Consider the following 22,935-nt stretch of genomic DNA (forward strand, 5'->3'; position numbering starts at 1 on the left):
GGTTAGGTATTAGTCTGATAGTCCGGAGCAGAGCATTCCATAGAATTGGTGCAGCTCTAGAGAAGTCTTGGAGACGCGAGTGGGAGGTCCGCACTAGGGTAGAGGTTAATCTAAGATCACTGGCGGATCTAAGAGCACGGGTTGGGCGATAGACTGAGATAAGAGAGGAGAGGTAGGGGGGTGCAGCATTATACAGAGCTTTATGGATGAGGGTTATTATTATTTTAAACTGTATTCGAAAGGAGACTGGCAGCCAGTGCAGCGACTGGCATGAACTGTAAGCATACATGGTCCCCTTATCAAACGAGCTGTGTCAGGCAGAATTTTGGGTTGTTTTCATGGCTTCCATGTTAACTTTGTCGCCACCCTGCTGTGTAATCCACAAAATATACTGGCAAACTTTTATCATGTACCGATATTATTTGAGCGCTTCTTGCTCACCTCCTTTGGTTCCTCTCTGACACCCATTGGTTTGAAGCCTGAGTCCAATTAGGGTATGTCGCCATGCCACTCTCTAGCCTGCTGCCGCTGCCTCTGCCTCTGCATGCCGTCCCCTATAGTGTCAGGGTCAATTATTGGATGTTTTACATGCTATCTAGCTTCATTCTGTCACTCTGTCATGGCCATGCTGTTGCCCATAATTTTGGCATAATGGTGCGATTAAGCAGCCTCAGAGGCATCCATGCATGCTGCCCCTGCTGTTTCCTGTCCATTTCCGTGGTGTTTCCATCCTTTTCTGAGGTTCCCAGGTGTTTGGCCAAGCTTCCCTGTGCAGAGCCTTGGTCCCCTTGAAAAATGCTCGAGTCTCCCATTGACTTCAATGGGGTTCGTTATTCGAGACGAGCACTCGAGCATCGGGAAAAGTTCGTCTCGAATAACGAGTACCCGAGCATTTTAGTGTTCGCTCATCTCTAATCATAGACAATAGCCCAATCTCTGGAAGTTGTGTGATAGTATCTGACCATAGTTTATTATAAAGTGTAAAGACAGCTCCCCACAAGTCTCTGACCACGGAGACTTGTGTGGCTTGCGACACAATTTAAAAGTTAAGTCCCAATCACTTGGATAGTCCGACGGCGCCGATGCCCCAAAATCCAGACAAGCAAATTTAAAGGACAGGCACTACCCATGTATACACGTATATGTGGGCCCATGCATTCCAATAAGACTATATAATCCGAACAAAGCAAGAAAAGGGTAGGATAGGTACACAGGGTTGAACATAAAGCAACAACATTTTTTACTATTTATGCACAAAAGGTAAGACACAATCACCACAGGACAACAATAAATATAAAAACACTTAAAAAGTACGCCAGGGAGGTGTACATGACTGCCAAGAGTACAGATGACCATATAGAGCTAAAGTGCAAACAGTATAATGCATAGAGGTTAAAATAACCAATGCAGCAAAGCTCAAGTGTAACAATACCTACATGCCTAGTATATACAATACCATATTTAGTAAAGTGTAGCAAGTGTGCAAGGCAGGCAGGTATAGGCAGTAAGTGAGGGGGGTAGGCAGACCCCACGCGTATCGTCACCTATTTGGAGACTTTCTCTGCGGTAAGTGCCACCAGAGTACAGATGACCATATAGAGCTAAAGTGCAAACAGTATAATGAATAGAGGTTAAAATAACCAATGCAGCAAAGCTCAAGTGTAACAATACCTACATGCCTAGTATATACAATACCATATTTAGTAAAGTGTAGCAAGTGTGCGAGGCAGGCAGGTATAGGCAGTAAGAGAGGCAGTGCCCCAAAATCCGATCGTGTGTGCGAAAACGGAAATTGTCGGAATATCCGACGATAGTGCGGTCATAGTATAGTATCATAGTATCATAGTATATAAGGCTGGAAGGAGACGCAAGTCCATCAAGTCCAACCTTCAAGAATTAAATAAATGTTTTATCCCCATAACCCGTGATATTTTTGCTCTCCAGAAAGTCATCCAGGCCTCTCTTGAACATGTACATAGAGTCCGCCATAACAACCTCCTGCGGCAGAGAGTTCCATAGTCTCACTGCTCTTACAGTAAAGAACCTTTGTCTATGGTGATGGTAGAATCGCCTCTCCTCTAGGCGTAGAGGATGCCCCCTTGTTCTGGTCACAGGCCTAGGTATAAAAAGATCTTTGGAGAGATCCTTGTACTGTCCGTTCAGGTATTTGTACATTGTAATGAGGTCTCCCCTCAGTCGTCTTTTTTCTAAACTGAATAATCCCAAATTTTGTAATCTGTCAGTGTATTCTAGTCCCCCCATTCCCCTAATAATCCTGGTTGCTCTCCTCTGCACCCGTTCCAGCTCTACTATATCCTTTTTATACACTGGTGCCCAAAACTGTACACAATATTCCATGTGTGGTCTGACCAGGGATTTGTATAAGGGCAGAACTATGTCTTTATCATGAGAATCTATTCCTCTCTTGATACATCCCATTATTTTATTTGCTTTAGCAGCAGCCGCCTGGCTCTGGTCACTAAAATTAAGTTTACCATCCACCAATACGCCCAAGTCCTTTTCAGCTTCAGTTTTACTAAGTAATTGACCATTTAGAACATAATTATACTTTTTGTTTCCATGGCCCAAGTGCATAACTTTACATTTATCTACATTAAACCTCATCAACCATTTCTCTGCCCATCCCTCAAGCTTCCACAAATCCCTCTGTAATGCTAAACTATCGACCTCAGTATTTATTACTTTACACAGCTTAGTATCATCTGCAAATATTGAAACTTGACTGTGTAAACCCACTACAAGGTCATTAATAAAAATATTAAAAAGAAGTGTCCCCAATACTGACCCCTGTGGCACTCCACTGGTAACAGCAACCCAATCTAAGAATGTGCCATTAATGACCACCCTCTGTTTTCTATCACTAAGCCAATTACTTACCCAGATACACAGATTTTCTCCTACTCCCAGCAGTCTCATTTTATATACCAACCTTTTATGTGGCACGGTGTCAAATGCCTTTGAAAAGTCCAGATATACAACATCCACAGCGTCCCCCAGATCCAGTCTTGAACTTACCTCCTCGTAGAAACCAATCAGATTAGTCTGACAGGACCGATCTCTCATAAACCCATGCTGACGCTGGGTTATAAGGTTGTGCACAGTGAGATACTCCAGGATAGCATCTCTAATAAACCCCTCAAATATTTTCCCCACCACAGCAGTTAGACTCACGGGTCTGTAGTTTCCAGGATCGCTATTTGATCCTTTTTTGTATATTGGTACCACATTTGCTATGCGCCATTCCTGTGGAACATAACCAGTCCTCAGTGAATCTTCAAATATTAAAAATAACGGTCTGTCTATCACCGTACATAATTCATGCAGAACCCGGGGGTGTATGCCATCTGGCCCAGGTAATTTATCTATCTTAGTGGATGCGAGGCGGCGCCGTACCTCTTCCTGGGTTAAACTGTTGACATTATAAAAAGAATTTACATTATTCCTCATTGTGTCTTCCACCAGGGGATTTTCCTGGGTAAAGACAGTTGAGAAGGCGACATTCAGTAGATTGGCCCTTTCCTCATCTCCTTCCACCATGACCCCCATGTTATTTCTAAGGGGACCCACACTCTCTGTTTTTAGTTTCTTATCATTTATATACTTGAAAAATAATTTGGGATTATTTTTGCTCTCCCTGGCAATAATTCTCTCAGTCTCTATTTTTGCGGCCTTTATCTGCTTTTTACAGGATTTATTTTTCTCTCTATAATCCTGTAATGCCTCATCACTACCTTCACGTTTTAGCACCTTAAACGCTTTATCTTTCTCGCTTATTGCTTTCCTTACAAGACTAGTTAGCCACATAGGGTTTTTCTTGTTCCTTTTATGCTTTTTCCCATAAGGTATGTGTTTCTCACAGGACTTTTTCAGAATATATGAGAAAAAGTCCAATTTTTTGGGGGGGCTTTTGTCTTTGAGAGCATTATCCCAGTCTATGCCTTTAAGGTCTTCCCTTAGTTGATGAAAATTTGCCCTCCTGAAGTTTAGAGTGTTGGTTGCCCCTTCACTAACGTGCTTAGTAAAGCGTAATACAAAATCAATGATATTATGATCACTATTCCCCAGGTTCCCCCCAACCTGTAGTTTTGATACCCTATCAGGTCTGTTGGTTAGGATAAGGTCCAGCAGTGCCCCCCCTCTTGTTGGCTCCAGGACTAGTTGCGACAGGTAATTGTCTATTGTTGTTGACAAGAACCTGCTACCTTTGAAGGACCTGCAGGTTTCTGCCCCCCAGTCAATATCTGGGTAATTGAAGTCCCCCATGATAAGTACTTCACCATGCTTTGAAGCCGCGGACCCTTAGTAAATAAGAACCATTGAATCAAATAGTCATAATGGTGCCTCCTGACTTTCCTCTGATGACAGCTTTTGGTGGCGACCCACAATTTTATTAAATTAATATTATGGTTTGTATTATAAAAAGTTATACAACTTTCCAATACACTAAAAAGTGTCCATTCCTTACAATTTTCTAGATCTCTGCTTGCTGTCATTCTATAGAAATCTTTTATGTTTACTTCCGATGCTCAGCTTGTTATAACCCACAGCTCTGATTACTCTCTATGATACTAACGAGCCGTGCACCTGTGTGACCATGGTCAAATTTTGAGGGTGTGGTCACACGTCGCGTTTACTGCATTCATTTAAAAACGCATTGCTACAGCTGAAGGGAGATTTGCCTAATTAAACAGCTGTTAACGCTTGCATGTACAAAATGAAAGTGTTAACGCTTGCATTTACAAAATGAAAGTGTTAACGCATGTGTTAACATCGCGGTTAACACATGCATTTTGTAAACGCAGGTGTTAACAGCTGTTTAATTAGGCAAATCTCCCTTCAGTTGTAGCAATGCGTTTTTAAACGCATGCAGTAAACGCAATGTGTGACCTCACCCTGAAGGTTAAACTTGTTCAACAACTGTCATTCACCAGTCAGTACAAGTCTTTTATCTGATAACCCCTTAACGACTTGGCCTTTTTTAGTTTTTTCACTTACATTTTTCACTCACCACCTTCAAAAATCTGTAACTTTTTTATTTTTTCATGTACAGAGCTGTGTGATGGCTTATTTTCTGCATAACAAATTACACTTCACAGTGACAGTATTTAATATTCCATGCCGTGTACAGGGAAGCGGGAAATCATTCCAAATGATGTGAAAATGGTAAAAAAACACATTTGCGATGTTTTCTTGTGGGCTTGGATTTTACAGCTTTCACTGTGCGCCCCAAATGACATGTCTACTTTATTCTTTGGGTCCGTGCAATCGCGTGGATACCAAATTTGTATAGGTTTTATAATGTTTTCATACATTTAAAGGGAACCTGTCACCAGGGACCTCATTTTTCACTAAAGACATATTGTAAAAGCCCATGACACCAGCAGTGCAAATCTGCCTTTCTGCCTTTTCTAAGCATTTGCATTACAATATAATTGTGTGTTATAACTTACTCTTGCATCCTGACAAAATCCTGGGGTAGTCACAGGGGCTGGCATTTCAAAAAACAACATGTGGCTTGTCTGTTACCCACTCCTCAGAGCTTGGCCCCCACCTTTGTGCTCCTGTCTAGATCCTCCTCCTGCTTCTTCTCAGGGGTCACAGCCTGGTCAGCCTGACATCAGTGGCGGGGGGACAAGCTGTACAGGAGCACAAACATGGAGGCAGCCTGCAGCTCAGACAAGTCACCAGCCCCAGCCCCTGGACGCGTTACTCCATGCGCAGAAGAGAGAAGGAATGAGCCAGGAGGAACACAGAGCCTGAGGTGAGTTTCATTTTTTTTTAATGCTGTCCACGTCCCCTCTGTCAAGAAGAGGGCAAGATAGAGCTGCAGCACAGCTGCCGGCTGGTTAAAATCAAAAAGGGACGACAGCCGGCCGGTTAAAAATAAAGGAGGGGAATGATATGAGCAGCAGGAGGGCAGATTAAATATAAAAATGGGCATTATATGGCACCAGGAGGGCATTAAATAGCAGCTGGAGGGCATATTAAATATAAAAAGGGTCATGATATGGCACCAGGACCGCATAGGGCATACGGGGGCATGATATAGCAGCAGGTGGGTAGATTGAAGGGGTTTTTCCACGAAAGTAAAATTCTCACATTTCAATCCCCTAGCAATGTTAACCCAATAAAAGTAATTTTAACCCCTTACTTTCTAATTTTACTCAGTGTTATTGCTGTTTTAGTTCACTGTCTAGGCTGCTCATTGCAATATTCCAGAGTTTGGACGGGGCCTCTCTAAACAGACACATTACTGTATTATCCATCAAGTTCTGTGGGATAACAATGGGATTACATTATAAGGGTACAGGTGTATATACTCTTTCAGAGGCGGACTGGCAATGTAACCCACCGGGAGAAATCCTGGTGGGCCGATTGGTCTAGTGCCGATGGGGCTGGTCTGAGACTGGTCTGGGGCCGGTCAAAAAGTAATCTACTTACCTACTACTCATCTACTGATGCTCCTCCGAAGCTCCAGTGATGTGGCCCGGCCGGCAGTGACAGGTCCGTGTGGACCGGTGTTGCACAGACTGTGACGTCAGCAAGCAGCGGATGTCATAGTCTGTGAGCCATTGACGGACCTGTCACTGCCGGCCAGACGGCATCAGCCAAGCTTCGAGGGAGTGTTGGAAAGGTGAGTAGATGTTTTTTAATTTTAATGTGTTGGGCAGGGGACTGGCTGTATACTGAGGGGGGAGGGGCAGGCTGGCCATATACTGGGGGGGGCTGTATACAGGGAAGGGGATGGCTGGCTATATACTGGGGGACTGGCAGGCTGTATATTGGGGAGGGGCTGGCTGGCTTGATATATACTGGGGGGACTGGCTGGAAATATAAAGGGTGGGCTGGCTGTATAATGGGAAGGGGCTGGCTATATACTGGGGGGACTGGCTGGCTGTATACTGGGAAAACTGGCTGTATACTGGGGGGGCTGGTTGTATACTCGGGGGCCTGTCTGACTTTATGCAGGGGGGCTGGCTATATATTGAGGGGACTAGATGGGTATATATAGGGAGGGCTGGCTGGCTATATACTGGAGGGACTGGCTGGCTGTATACTAGGGAGCTGGCTGAATACTGGGGAGGCTGTCTGGCTATATGTATTGGGGGCTGGCTATATACAGGGAAGAAGCTGGCTGGCTATATAATTGGGGGGGGGGGCTGGCTGACTATATACAGGGGGGCTGGCTGTTTCCTGGGGGCTGTACGGCTATATACTGGGGGGCTGGCTGTATACTAGGGGGTGTCTGGCTAGATACGGGGAGGGCTGGCAGTATACAGGGGAGGGGATGGCTGGCTATATACTGGGGGAACTGGGTGGCTTTATACTGGGAAGGGGCTGGCTGGTTATATACTGGGGGGGCTGGCTAACTATATACTGGGGGGTTGGTTGTATACTGGGGGGACTGGCTGGCAATATACAGGGGGGCTGCTATATACTGGGGGCTGTCTGGCTTTATACTTAGGGGACCTGCTAGCTGTATGCTGGGGAGGGGATGGCTGGCTAGCTATATACTGGGGGAACTGGCTGGCAATTTAAAGGAGCCTGGCTGATAATGGGGAGGGGCTGGCTATATATTGGGGAGACTGGCTATCTATATACTTGGGGTATGGCTGGCTGTATACTGGGAAGACTGGCTGTTTATTGGGGGGCTGGCTGTATACTCAGGGCCTGTCTGGCTATATGCAGGGGGGCTGGCTATATACTAAGGGAACTAGAGGGCTATATATAGGGGGTGCTGGCTGGCTATATACTGGAGGGACTGGCTGTATACTAGGGGGCTGGCTGAATACTAGAGAGGCTGTCTGGCTATATGCAGTGGGGGTTGGCTATATACAAGGGGGTCTGGATTTATACTGGGGGGTGGTGTTCTATGGCATAGTAGTACTAGGAATAGTAGATATATTCCTGCACATAGGGGGCAGTATTATAGTAATTATGAGAAAAAATATGAAAAAATACCGGCAACAGGCGAAAAAGTAAAAGTAACAAATTTTATTACAAAATCAGTGTTAAAAAGTGATCAATGGAAGAAGAAAAATGGTTACGTGTTACGGACCATTCAGATGAGGTCCTTATTCATACCTGCATTCATCTAGTGTGAGACCGAAAGAAAACATGTCAGGAAAGAGAGACCTCCCTCCTACGGAGCCAACATGAAGGAAGACTAATTAACAACACATGGCTAAGAACAGAAAACATAAAAACTAGGTAAATAAATGTATAATCGCTTTTGTAATTTAAACTTGCATTATAGCAGGTGCATAAGGAAAAAATCCACCCAGTCTCCTTCATATGTAGACTTCTAACCCTATCGCCACCTCTTTTATTTTAAGGGACATGATCAATAGCCGTAACTCTGAGACTAGAAATATTACCCGAATGAGTATCATGGAAATGTTTAGACAACCCAGTGATGGTTACGAGTGCTAGATATAGTACGTGGGTTAGCACCAGTAATGTGCTCTGATAACCAATTTTCTGCAAGTACACCCAACATATTGAAGATTACAAGAAGTGGATTCGGCCAAAAACACCACAAATGTAATTTTGCAATTCATATGTCTATGAATTTTGAAATGTTTACCATTGGCAGCAGAAGTGAAAGAAGATGTTTTATGCATAAATTTGCAAATGTTGCATCTGCTGCCTCCGCAGCAGAAACTGCCTTTAAAACTTAACCAAGTGGTGGTGGCATTAACATTAGAAAAGATGTTGGGCGATAACACAGTGGCTAGTGTAGGAGCGCGACGTTATACACACATAATGCCATGAATAAATTTTTTTTTAAAAGGGTATCTGTTTCAAGAATAGGTATTTTCTGATAATAGAAGTATTAAGTGCTAAACGTCAGTTTAGAAGACATGCAATATTTAGTGAGCTTGTCTAAGAGATGATGAGAGCGGGCATGTAGATCAACGATGCGTTTTGCACGTTCACAACCGGCACGAGTGTATCCTCTATGATTGCGGCGATTAGTCATAACCTGACTTTCAGTTTTATACGTAGCATCAATAGATGATACACGCTTTGCTAAAATGAATTCCCTGATAGGTAGATTGCGGGTGGTGTGGCGTGGGTGACAGCTTTCTGCTCTAAAAGTGGTGTTTACACTATTAGGTTTATGGTACAGGCAAGTATGTATCTTAGTTTGTTCTATGTGACCTGTAAGTGTGATATGCAAAAAGGAAATGTAAAGAATTTTGATTAATATAGGTAATGAACGACTGTCTCCCGGTGCGAAGATCACACCTGCTGTACCATTTGATTCAATGGATGTAAGGGTTAGAATGGTGGAATAAATATTTCTCCACCCAAAACGCCATGTAGAGGTTGGCGAGGGAAGGAGGTTGGCGAGGGAAGAAAAACGGGCGCCCATAGGACTGCCGGAGACCTGCAAGAAAAAATTGTCATCAAACATGAAATAATTATTACATAATAAAAAAGTTAATACTGTAACTATAAATTCTTGCAGGTCCATGGCATTATAGTAATTATATTCCTATACATAGGGGGCAGTATTATAATAGATATATTCCTGTACATAGGGGGCAGTATTATAGTAATTATATTCCTATACATAGGGGCAGTATTATAGTAGTTATATTCTTGTACATAGGAGGCAGTATTATAGTAGTTATATTCTTGTACATAGGGGGCAGTATTATAGTAGTTATTTACATTTGAAGATACAAGAATCCAGCACAAATCTTCATATAATTGAATTCCTTTATTGAGACATCATTTAAAACATGATGGCTAGACAAAAATCCCCCTTGTCTTGGCTAACATTAGAGTTCTAGACACGAGATATTTAAAATACAGACTAGCCAATCATAGAGCATGCTAATGCAACGTCACATCCTCTCATATCCATGCATATAAAAAACATTTATATTGCACGTTTAACATAAAGAGGCAGATTTACTTACCCGTCCCTGCGCGATCCCTGAGGTGCTTTGTCCGACGAGGATAAACAGCTGCTGCGATTTACTTACAGCGTGTGCCTGATATCCTGCATCTGTTGCTTCCCCGCTCAGGTCCGCCGGAGTTCACCTTCTTCTTCCCACTGCATGTAAGTGCATTGCTTGGGACAGAATTTAAATGTTGAATCCCACGGTTTGTCCAAATCAGTCGGATCATCCCACGGCCCTTCCCCCCGATTTGTGTCGCATGAAAGCCGGCGGAATTGAGCCAAAATACGATCGCGTGCGCCAAAATTCCCTGTTAAATGCAGCGCAAATAAGAAATCGCCGGAAATGCGGTCTATGGACCCTTAGTACATGTGCACCATAGTATTGTATAAGAGACAAAAATGTAACAATTAATATATAGAAATCAAATCATCTCTAAAATTCATAACATTTGGGGTGCAGGCAGGGGCGCACCTGCCATGAGGCGAGTTGAGATTCTCGCCTCAGGCGGCGCGCCTCCTGCTAGATGAGGGGGCGGCGTCGGGCTCCCATCTGCCGGCATGTCCTCTGGCCGCCACATGGATCTGCCCATCGCATCAACCCGCCTGCTGGCCGGCACGCTCCCCCGCCCATCAAATCCACCTGCCCGCACATCGCCCCGCGGCCCGCCCATCAGATCCACCAGCATGCCGGCAGTTCCCCATGCGGCCCGCCCATCACATCTTGCCGCATGCCGGCACTTCCCCTTCGCGGCCCGCCCCCAACACATCGCCCCGCGGCCCGCCCATCACATGTCCCCGCATCCCGATACCTACCCCGGCGGCCCGCCCCCAACACGTCCACCCGCGCGCACATCGTCCTGTGGCCCGCCCATCACATCTCCCCGCATGCCGGCACTTCAACCCACGGCCCGTCCATCACATACACCTGCCCGCCGGCACTTTCCCCCGCCCGCCAGCACAGGTACCTACCCCAGCCCAAAGTCCCCCGCCCTCCAAATGCCCGCCGGCACATCCACCTGCCGGCACAGGTACCTGCTCCAGCACTAAGTCCACGCTGGTTCCCCCCAGGCTCCGATTCACCACCCCCCCTCTCCGGACCGATTCCCACCTCCCCGGCAACCCCCCACCCCCTGGAGGACAAGGCTGATGATGAAAGAAGAAAAAAGGTAAGATAACTTCTATGTATGTTTGTATATGTAAGTATGTATGTATGTATGTATATATATATATATATGTCTGTATGAATGTCTGTATAGATGTGTGTTTGTATATATGTATATTCTGTAAATGTATGTGTGTGTATATTTGCTGTATATACTGTTTATATATGTGTATTTGCTGTATGTATACTCAGTATGTATGTGTGTACATTCAGCGTGCCACCATGTAAAATATACTATATGGCAGCACCCTGTATGTATTATATGGTATATGGCGGCACGCTGTATGTATTATATGGTATATGGGGGCACGCTGTATGTATTATATGGTATATGGCGGCGCGCTGTATGTATTATATGGTATATAGGGGCACGCTGTATGTATTATATGGTTTATGGTGTCATGCTGTATGTATAATATGGTATATGGTGGCACGCTGTATGTATAATATGGTATATGGTGGCACGCTGTATGTATAATATGGTATATGGTGGCACGCTGTATGTATAATATGGTATATGGGGGCACGCTGTATGTATTATATGGTATATGGCGGCACGCTGTATGTATTATATGGTATATGGCGGCACGCTGTGTGTATTATATGGTATATGGGGGCACGCTGTGTGTATTATATGGTATATGGCGGCACGATGTATGTATTATATGGTATATGGCGGCACGCTGTATGTATTATATGGTATATGGCGGCACGCTGTATGTATTACATGGTATATGGTGGCACGCTGTGTGTATTATATGGTATATGGCGGCACGCTGTTTGTATTATATGGTATATGGGGGCACGCTGTGTGTATTATATGGTATATGGCGGCATGCTGTATGTATTATATGGTATATGGGGGCACGCTGTATGTATTATATGGTATATGGCAGCACGCTGTATGTATTATATCGTATATGGCGGCACGCTGTGTGTATTATATGGTATATGGTGGCACGCTGTATGTATTATATGGTATGTGGCGGTACGCTGTATTAATTTTATATTATATGGCAGCACGCTGTATGTATTATATGGTATATGGCGGCATGCTGTATGTATTATATGGTATGTGGCGGTACGCTGTATGTATTATATGGTATATGGGGGCACGCTGTATTGATTTTATATTATATGGCAGCGCGCTGTATGTATTATATGGTATATGGCGGCACGCTGTATGTATTATATGGTATATGGCGGCACGCTGTATGTATTATATGGTGTATGGCGGCACGCTGTATGTATTATATGGTATGTGGCGGTACGCTGTATTGATTTTATATTATATGGCAGCACGCTGTATGTTTTATATGGTATGTGGCGGTACGCTGTATTTTATATTATATGGCGGATTGTTGTATGTATTTTGTGCTTTGTAGTAGCTCGCTGTGTGTATTCTGTAATACGCGGTAGGATGTTCTATGTATTTTGCATTGCTTTATTTTCACATTAAACCAATATGATAGCGTCTGGTCCTGACACTCCATGATATATTACATATATGGAGTCCGGGGGGGGGGGCGTCTTTTTATAGCTCGCCTCAGGCAGCAGAAAGGCTAGGTGCACCCCTGGGTGCAGGTATTAAAGATAAATATCCAAAATGCCTCAAGTTTGCGGAGTTTCTCCACCCAGTCCCCACCTCTGTCTGGTCTTTTAACCCGTTCTAGACCAAGAAAGGAGAGAGTATCCACAGACCTTCTATGTTTTTCAATGAAGTGGCGAGTGGCCCTAACACTCCACTTTTTTTCTTTGCTACATCAGATATGTGTTAACTTCTACGATCCTTATTTTTTTCTTAAGTTTTTCCCCTCCGGGAGACACATTTCACAACATCTTTTAGCACCTCTTGTCGAATAGGATCATAATTAAGAATGGGTAAATATTTATGAATAATGGAGCATATTTCTTTATAATTATTACTGTATTTTGTAGAAAAATCAGATTTTTAGTGCAATCTATGGTTTTCTTATTTGATGTGAATATATCTTTCTGTGTGAGGTGTCGGGTAATATTTTCAGCTCTATGTTTGTATAGGTTATTTTTTAATTGATCTTTTTGTAACAAAAAAGTGTTGTCTCTAGAACAGTTCACCCTCAATCTGTGCAACTCCCCCACCAGAATTGATTTAATAGTATGGGCTTGGGTGGCAGCTAGTGGCTTCAAGAATAGAGTTCACAGATTGTGGGTTTTTGTAGGTCTCTGTGTGAACTGTGCCCAAAACTGAATCCCCTTCAAGGGTTAAATCCAAAAAGGAGATAAATTGACTAGATTGTTCTCCAGTGAATTTTAGGTTACATCAATTGTTTATATATTTATAAAATGCACCAAATTGACTGGTCCCTGCCAAATAATGAGGACATCATCTATAAATCTGCCATACCATAATATTTGTGACATAAATGGGTTGTCAGAGTAATAAATGAAGTCCTTTTCTCCCCAAGCCATGAAAATATTTGCTATGGATGGGGAAAACCTTGACCCCATCGGGGCGCCTTCAATTTGTAGAAAAAAATCATTATTAAAACTGAAGGAGTAATTGGTTTGAAAATGATATTCTACTGCCATAATATTGAATTCTTTTAGTTTATCATCACATCCACTGTATTTCTCCAAGTGATGGGACAATGCCTTAATGGCTAGGTGGTGAGGTATACATGAGTAGAGGGCAACAACTTCGCATGTCAACCATGTATAGCCCTTAGAATTTTAGAAAGCAATTGTAGTATTGGAGGTATAAAAAGTAACTTCTTACAAACAAAGAATGCCCATATATGATATTAGACGTAATAATAATATACTAATACGTAAAACTGACAAAGAAAGAGCTCTGGTAGTATTAGACTCTAAACTATATGAAAGAACTATATACTCCATGCTTCATCAGGAAGAAACATACCAAAAATTAAAAGAGGATCCTGTTGATATGTTTAGTATTAAACTTTCTAAACTTTTACAAGAAGGAGTTAGCATGGGTGCCCTTAATACTAAAGAATATGAACATATTGCAGCTACACATCCTGTTACCCCCATCTTCCATGGCCTCCCAAAGATTCACAAACCTATTTCCCCCCTCCACTCAGGGCAATAATTGCTGGCATGGGTTATTTAAATGAAAACCTCAGTAAATGGGTTGATATCCACTTATAGCCATTGGTATGCAGAATTCCAGGTTTCCTTAAAGATACTTCATAAGTTTTCCAGGCCATGAAATGAGATTAAATGGCAGGAGGGCAATACATGGGTGACATGCAACATTGTTGCCCTCTACTCATGTACACCCCACCTCCTAGCCATAAAGGCATTGTCCCATCTCCTGGAAAAATACAGTGGATGTGATGATAATCTAAAAGAATTCATTATTATGGCAGTAGAATATCTTTTTTAAACCAACTGATAATGCGCACCAAACTACACGACAAGCTGCACAGATGGCGCACAAAAAAAAAAAAATAGATAAGGGCACCCCTACAGCACTCTGGAAAAAAAAATAATACCAGGCACAAAAAAAAACAAAAAAACCTATGTGCACTGCACAAATGCACCTAGCCTGCCCTAAGACAACCTAACTACTGCTAAAGATACTGTGCAGTGCTATTCACACGGCACACTGAAAAGTGCGTCCAGTGCAGAACAACGCTAACACAGCGGACTGAAAAGTGCATTTGGGTTCTTAAGGGACAGACAGGAGATGTGAAAAACGGAAGACAAGGGAACACACAGGACGCAGGAGGGAACAGATAATGAACAATAAGGATCAGATAGGAAAATAGTGTTTTGGTGCAAACAGTAACGCTCTACTCCTCTCTCCAGCGATACCAAACCAAAATGGAGCTGCTGGAGGAAGAGGATTGAGCTAAAAATAGGTTTTCAGCCTATAAATGCTTCAATAGCCCAATCAAGGTTGACTGGCCATTTGCAGCGATCCGGTTGGTCGGGTGACGTCAGCAGGAGGTTCTCCTGCCTCCGCCACGTGCGTCCCACCGCGATGCTTCCATGTCACGTGAAGTGGTGGCACTGAAAAGCCCGGCTGCCTTAACGCTAATCGCAGGAGCACTAAGGGATTAATGACTTGGCGGATGATTCGGGTTCTACTGGGATTCACTAAGGTAGTTCCTCTGACGTGCACCAGGTGTCGCTGCTGCACTGAAGTTCATCAGAATGCACTTAACTTCACCGTCCTATCGTGGGTGCAGGTAAGCGCGTGTCAAGCGACAGTATTTTTTAAAAAATGCGGTGGTTATTCTGAATCTGTCGGGTTTTCGTACGGCCACGCCCCCCGATTTCCGTCGCGTGCATGCCGGTGCCGATGCGCCACAATCCGATCGTGTGTGCCAAAATCCTGGGGCAATTCAGGAAAAATCGGAAATTTTCGGATAACCCATCGGAAAAACGCGATTCGGGCCCTTAGTAAATGACCCCCAATAGGTCACACTAATCAAGCTGTTCATTTTACCTGTGCTCATGAATATTTTAAAGGGGAGCTGTGATTGGTTGCCATGGGCAACTAGAAATATTCTAACTTTCAGACAGCTTGATAAATCTGCCCCAATATTTCATATTCCATGCCGGGAAGTGGTAAAATGTGTGAAAAAGGCATTTGCACCATGTTCTTGTGGGCTTAGTTTTTACATCTTTCACTCTGCTCTCCAAATTATGTTTCCTTTATTCTTTCAGTCTGTACGATCATGGAGATACCAAATTTATATGGGTTATCTTGTGTCTTGATACATTTAAAAAAAAAAATGAAAGCCTTCTTTACGAAGAAAATTCTTAAATTTTACCATCTTCTGAAGAACTTTTTAATACTCTTATGTACGTTGTACTTTTTAATACTCTTATGTATGTTGCAGGACATTTTCTTTGCTGTAATGATCTTTTGATCATTTTTTATTAAGATTTTTCTATGTTGCAAAATCGTGAAAAAAGTGGCGATCTGAACATTTGGGCAGTATTTTTCCGTTGCAAGGGAATAACTTATTATATTTTGAAGTGGCAATTCCTAACATTATGATTTTATTTGTTTATTGTTATATCAGTTCCAAGGAAAGGGGGATCGCGGGTGTTACTGGTAAGCCTTTGCTGCAATATGTAGCAGAGATTTACCGGCTGTGAAGGGGGCTCGACCCGCGAGTCCTCTCCAAGCACCGGGACCCGGCGCAGGTCGGGAAGGGGTTAATTATACAGCATGCACAAACTCAGACTAAGCACTACCACGCCCTTTTAGGCGCACAGTTTTAAAAGTGTCTAATAAAGTGCAACTGTAACACAAAAGTGGCGCAAAATACTTAATACAAATAATTTAATACATAAATACATGTGCAAGCTCCAAGGACCTTCTTTTTAGTGCAAAGACAGACAAAAGACTGGCACAGCAAGAATAATACATTACTCAGAAATATAAAGGGAACACTTAAACTACACATACTATAAAAAAGTTAAAGATCGGTTAAAGTTAAAAGTTAAAAAAGTTAAATACGGTGGGGAGTGAAAAATGCTAATTAAAAACAGGCAAGGTCTGGACAAACCTCTATTTGTGTATAAAAAAGGCAGATGAACTTGTAAGATCAGATATACGTGCTCCAATACAACAGAAATTATGTACACAGAAGAAAAGCACATATGGGTGCCTGTCATGTCAACACTGTACCTCCATTATCAAAGGGTTAGAGGTTAATCACCCCCGGAAAGGTTTCCCTATTCCTTTAAAAGGATTCTTTACGTGTTTATACGTTAAAATGCCCTTGCGGGTTAGTATACATTCGTTTACAAATGTGAAGCTCATCCAGTATAGCACAACAATGTGGGTTATGGCAAGGAGGTCTGTGGTGGCCAGAAGCTGGAGGCGCTACCAGGAGACAGGCCAGTACAACCGGTGATAGGGAGGGGGCCGTAGGAGGGCAACAACCCATCAGTAGGATCGCTACATCTGCCTTTGTGCAAGGAGAAACAGGAGGAACACTGCCAGAGACCAGCAAAATGACCTTGGCAGGCCACAAATGTGCATTTGTCTGCACTAACGGTTATAAACCAACTCCATGAGGATGGTATGAGGGCCCAACAGAATTTGCCAGAGAACACCAAGATTGGCAAATTTGACACTGGTGCCCTCTGCTCTTCACAGATGAAAGCAGGTTCATACCGAGCACATGTTACAGAGTCCGGAGATGCTGTTGACAGAGCGATCTCCTGCCTGCAACATCCTTAAGTTTGGCAATGAGTCAGTAATGGTGTGGGGTGGCATTTCTTTGGAGGGCCGCATAGCCCTCCATGTGATCGTCAGAGGTAGCCTAAGTGCTATTAGCTACCAAGATAATATCCTCAGACCCCTTGTGACATATGCTTGTGCAGTTGGCCGTGGATTCCTCCTAATGCTGGACACTACTAGACCTCATGTGACTGGAGTCTGTCAGCAGTTTCTGCAAGATAAAGGCATTGAAGCTATGGACTGGCCCGGTCGTTCACCAGACCTGAATTCGATTGAGCACATCTGGGGCATCATGTCTCACTCCATCAACTGTCACGATGCACCACAGAATGGGCAGGAGTTGGCAGATGCTTTAATCCAGGCCTGGGATGAGATCCCTCAGGAGACCATCCACAACTTCATCGGGAGCATGCCAAGGCATTGTAGGGAGGTCATATAGGCATACAGGCATGTGGAGGCCACACACATTTTCCACTTTAAAATCCAGGCCTCCATCAGTTAAGAAACTTGATTTCCATTGATTTTTTTGTGATTTTGTTGTCAGCACATTCAACTTTGTAGAGAACAAATTTTTCAATGAGAATAGGTCATTCATTCACATATATGATGTGTTATTTAAGGGTTCCCTTTATTTGGGCAGTGTATATATATGGGCCACTGTGATAAACCAAGGCACAGTTCACACCAACATTTAAATCTCCATTCCCTACCTCCATTAAAAAAATAAAGAACGGAAGTTTAACACATCAGTTAAAAATCTTAAGGACATCAATGTAGGCAGTCGTGCATTTTACATCTGTTTTGTGACAAAAAAAGTGTGCACACTAACACTCCTAGCTGTTCATGCCACGTATGCCGCATACTAACATCTAAATTTCTTTCTCACACTATATATATATATATATATATATACACATATATATACACATACAAACATCTATAATCTATCATCCATATAGATACACACACACACATAGAAAGATAGCTAGGTAGATAATCCAAATACAGCTTGAAGGCTCCATTCACATGAACGTATGGGGGACGTATATACGGCGTATTTACGTCCCCCATATACTTCAATGGCCTTCAATGGTGTACAGGAGACGTACCATTTCGTAGCCTGTTGAAAGTTAGGACATGTCCTATCTTTCTACAGAATACGGCGCTGAGCCCTATGTTACTCTATGGAGAGGAGCGGGGGGGGGGGGGGGTCCGTATAGAGAGCAGCGCTTAGCCTAAGTTGTTCAGTAAGTTACTGTTTGTTGGAATCTACCATCAAGATCAAACATAGATAAACCAGAGATACTTTTAATAGATCTGATAGGGATTTTTTATGCAGGGCCCCAACAGCCCTCTTGAATTCTGTAAGGAGAGTCCTAATTAACCCTTTGAGGGAGGATGACATAGCTGCCGGCAGCGAGATGACAGAGTAAATGAAAGACACAGTCCGGTCTTCCGATGCACTCAAAACCAACTGTTTATTTCAAAAAACCCCAGCTGTATTTTAATACAGAGAAATCAGCATTTTGGGTGTTGTATGAAAGGAGATAAGGCAATTCGATTCCATTGGACATCAGCACATTCTGGGAAAAAAAGTTAATTAATTGTGCTCAGTTATCAGAGACCTTGTACACAGATATTGTTTATACTAATTTGCTGAAAAGAATAAGATAAGTGTACTCCAGAATCATAATATAATCAAGGACAGACTGGCTTCTTATTAAATGTCAAAGGGTATTAGCTGACAGGCGAGCAAACAGGTTACATAAAATGAAGTTTGAATCATGACATTAACTTGACAATGGTCAGGGAACATGGCCGCTGTATCTAAGATGGCGGACAGTAGTCAAGATGGCGTCAGAAAACCAGTGCGACCTCCTTAACAGATCCATCTGTGGAATGCTACCAGAGCCCCTTTGTGATGTAGCTTCACAGACTTCTATACTGTGCAGCAGACAGAGGGAGGAAGTGCCATGGGAGCAATGAGAGGGGGAAACCTGATGAAAGTTAATTCAACAAGATAGGAGGCCCTGGATAACAAATATAAGAAAATTATCAAAGTCACGGTGCCTGAATCTATAAGTAATTGTCCCTGGTTTATACTAAATTATGGTAAATTTCCTTAAAATGAGTTACAATTAGGACGGGTGGTATAGATTGTTTGCTTGGAAGTCCCTTAGCTTCAAAGGTGTTAGCCTATTTTTCCAGATGTGAAGTGATTTATATCACTGTGAGTTCAGAAAATACTACAATTTTTTATGTTTTCCAATCACAATTTCCTGTCCTTATTTTATCTCTATTTTATCTCCACTCTCTGGGGTCATTTGAACACAGTCCAGGCTTCTCGTCACATGCTTAATCTATTAACCAACTGTATTGTTATATAGACGCACAAAGAGTATGGCTGTTGTTTCATCAATGTTTCATCATTTCATGGTATAAATGGAAAGAGACGCATGCCTTGAATAATATTTGAAAGCAATATATTTCAGATAAAAGATGTCCATCACTTATATGGAATGGTAAATCCTATAAATAATGTCTTATTGTAACCTTGCCTGTGATGAAAATTAGTTGACTGTTGAAAAATGAACAGAATATTCTAAAGTTTTAGAATAGGAAGTGTCAGACTATATTGGTTTGGTGCATAGATCATGACATGGGAAATTTAAGTAGTTCTCTTACATAAATGTTTATTCTCTGGCATATCAGCTTGTCCAGTCTGAATTGGACGCCAGAAGGACAGGCAGAAGACATCCCAATGTGGCGAGTGTATTTCCGGATATGCTATTGTAAGCTGAGTGCAGTAGCACAGTTTTGTTGCCCTGCTAGACCAAATTTCTTTTGGTCTACTTTCCGCCATTTTATAGTGCTTAAAAATGGCTACGACACATTAATTGTGTCGGAGTTTTCACTCCACCAAAGCCACGCCCCTTTTTGGAGCAGGTGGAAAAAGTCATTTTTTATGGTGCCACCAGCTAATAAATACATCGGAAAAAAGAACATGCGGTGGGCACCACAAAACTGGCAGAAACGCCATAGTAAATCTCACCATTGACAAAATGCTTTAAGACATTCACTCTATTACATAGGATATTTTCTTACCATATTGTGCCCACATGTTGTACCTTCTGCTGCTGGCATGAATTTTGTCTCACATTTTTTTCCAATTCTTTGACACCAAAGTGCTTTACAAATATCCTATTTTAGAATAAAACAGAAAAATAAAAAGCTTGGACTAATAAATATCTCCAATGGGTGCTGAGTTTTCCAATATAATTTCCTGTGGATCTACAGTTGGTATAGTAAGTATTCAGACCTTTTTAAATGTTTCACTTGTTGTTTCATTGCAGCCAATTAGTAAGATCCAAAAAGTTAATTAATGTACACTCTTGAAAAAAAACAGCAATGTAGATATTTTTTCAATTTCATTAAACCAGATAAACTAAAATGTTACATGGTTATAAGTATTCAGACCCTTTGCTCAGTATTGAGTAGAAGCACCTTTTGGGCTATTACAGCCATGAGTCTTTTTGAGAATGGATTTGGGGATCCTCTACCATTCTTCCTTGTAGATTATCTCCAGTTCTCTCAGGTTGGATGGTAAATGTTGGTGGAGGCAATTTTCAAGTCTCTCCAGAGATGCTCAATTGGGTTCAGGTCGGGGCTCTGACTGGACCAGTCAATGGTCAATCTTCGTCTTATCAGACAAGAGAATCTTATTTCTCATAGTCTAGGAGTCCTTCTTGTGTTTTCTTTACCAGCTCTGCCTGGTAGAAGACTAATGTGAGAGGAACAAAGTCAACTATCTCACTACTGCATCTCTGAAGCTCAGCCACAGTGATCTTGGGGATCTGCTTTACTAGAGATGAGCGAACATACTCGTCCGAGCTTGATGCTCGGTCGAGCATTAGCGTACTCGAAACTGCTCGTTGCTCGGACGAATACTTCGCCCGCTCGAGAAAATGGCAGCTCCCGCCGTTTTGCTTTTTGGCGGCCAGAAACAGAGCCAATCACAAGCCAGGAGACTCTGCACTCCACCCAGCATGACGTGGTACCCTTACACGTCGATAGCAGTGGTTGGCTGGCCAGATCAGATGACCCTGGGATAGACTAGCCGCTGCCCGCGCTGCTCGGATCATTCTGTGTCTGGATGCCGCTAGGGAGAGAGCTGCTGCTGGTCAGGGAAAGCGTTAGGGTGTTCTATTAGCTTACTGTTAGGCAGGAGTGATTCTCCAAGAACCCAACAGCCCTTCTTAGGGCTACAATAACGTTATACTTTTTTTTTTTTATTTGCAGCTAGTGCCATATTGTGAGGAATTTGCAGGGGAACTTGCTACCGTTGTGTTTAGCTCTTAGTGACACACATATCCACCTCAAACACCAAAGTGGGAAAATTTATTAGGGGTTTGATTTCAATTAGGCACAGTCTGCCATTTACTTTTTATTTTACGTTTATTTTTTTAATAACTCAGTGTCATCTCATCTGGCATAGTAGTGTGCTTTCATACTTGGCTAGAAAATAGCCATAGGAGAATCCAAACGGCTTACTTACGCCTACAGTAGCGTTATATATATTTGATTTCTGGTTGATCTGCTGGTGGCTGTACTTGCTGCAGTGCATCTACTAGCAAATTGTGAGCAATTTGTAGTGAGACTTGCGACCGCTGTGTTTTGCACTTAGTGACGCACATATCCATCGCAAAGACCGAAGTGGGAAAATTTATTAGGGGTTGGATTTCAATTAGGCACAGTCTGCCATTTCCTTTTTTATTTTACGTTTATTTTTTTAATAACTCAGCGTCATCTCATCTGGCATAGCAGTGTGCTTTCATACTTGGCTAGAAAATAGCCATAGGAGAATCCAAACGGCTTACTTACGCCTACCGTAGCGTTATATATATTTGATTTCTGGTTGATCTGCTGGTGGCTGTACTTGCTGCAGTGCATCTACTAGCAAATTGTGAGCAATTTGTAGTGAGACTTGCGACCGCTGTGTTTTGCGCTTAGTGACGCACATATCCATCGCAAAGACCGAAGTGGGAAAATTTATTAGGGGTTGGATTTCAATTAGGCACAGTCTGCCATTTCCTTTTTTATTTTACGTTTATTTTTTTAATAACTCAGCGTCATCTCATCTGGCATAGCAGTGTGCTTTCATACTTGGCTAGAAAATAGCCATAGCAATAGGATAGCATCGTTTGGTTTTAAAAACTAAAAAACACAAAAAAAAACAAAAAACACAAAAAAAAGTAAAAAAAAATTAAAGTTATAACTCTCATTTTCAAAATGTTTAACCCGAGGGCTAGGGGTAGAGGACGAGGGCGGGGACGTGGGCGTCCAACTACTGCAGGGGTCAGAGGCCTTGGTCCTGGGCGGGGTGAGACACCACCTGCTTATGAGGGAGCAGGGGAACGCCGCACTCCCTAGGTTCATGTCTGAAGTTACTGGGACTCGTGGTAGAGCACTGTTGAGGCCAGAACAGGTGATGTCGTGGATTGCCGACAATGCTTCGAGCAATTTGTCCACTAGTCAGTCTTCCACGCAGTCCACCCATGTCACCGAAATCGCCACTCCTCCAGCTCCTGCACCTCAGCCTCCTCCCCCCCAGTCTGCCCCCTCCCA

At 42.8% G+C, this 22,935-nt stretch overlaps 1 protein-coding gene across 5 annotated transcripts in view; it reads right to left on the bottom strand.

Moving 5' to 3' along the window:
* The window catches only part of ADAMTS16 (ADAM metallopeptidase with thrombospondin type 1 motif 16), a 360,296-nt gene that overhangs the window by 151,173 nt on the left and 186,188 nt on the right, over nt 1-22,935 (bottom strand). For all 5 annotated transcript variants that reach the window (XR_011855812.1, XR_011855811.1, XM_072152917.1 and 2 more), the window contains exon 11: nt 20,416-20,511. Coding sequence is in view for 3 of the 5 variants with exons in the window: in XM_072152917.1 (XP_072009018.1) it covers nt 20,416-20,511 (96 nt within the window). In the remaining 2 variants the exon portion in view is untranslated. The remainder of the gene's footprint in view (nt 1-20,415; nt 20,512-22,935) is intronic.

This window comes from Engystomops pustulosus, chromosome 5 (assembly GCF_040894005.1).
Source record: "Engystomops pustulosus chromosome 5, aEngPut4.maternal, whole genome shotgun sequence".
Taxonomy (NCBI): domain Eukaryota; kingdom Metazoa; phylum Chordata; class Amphibia; order Anura; family Leptodactylidae; genus Engystomops; species Engystomops pustulosus.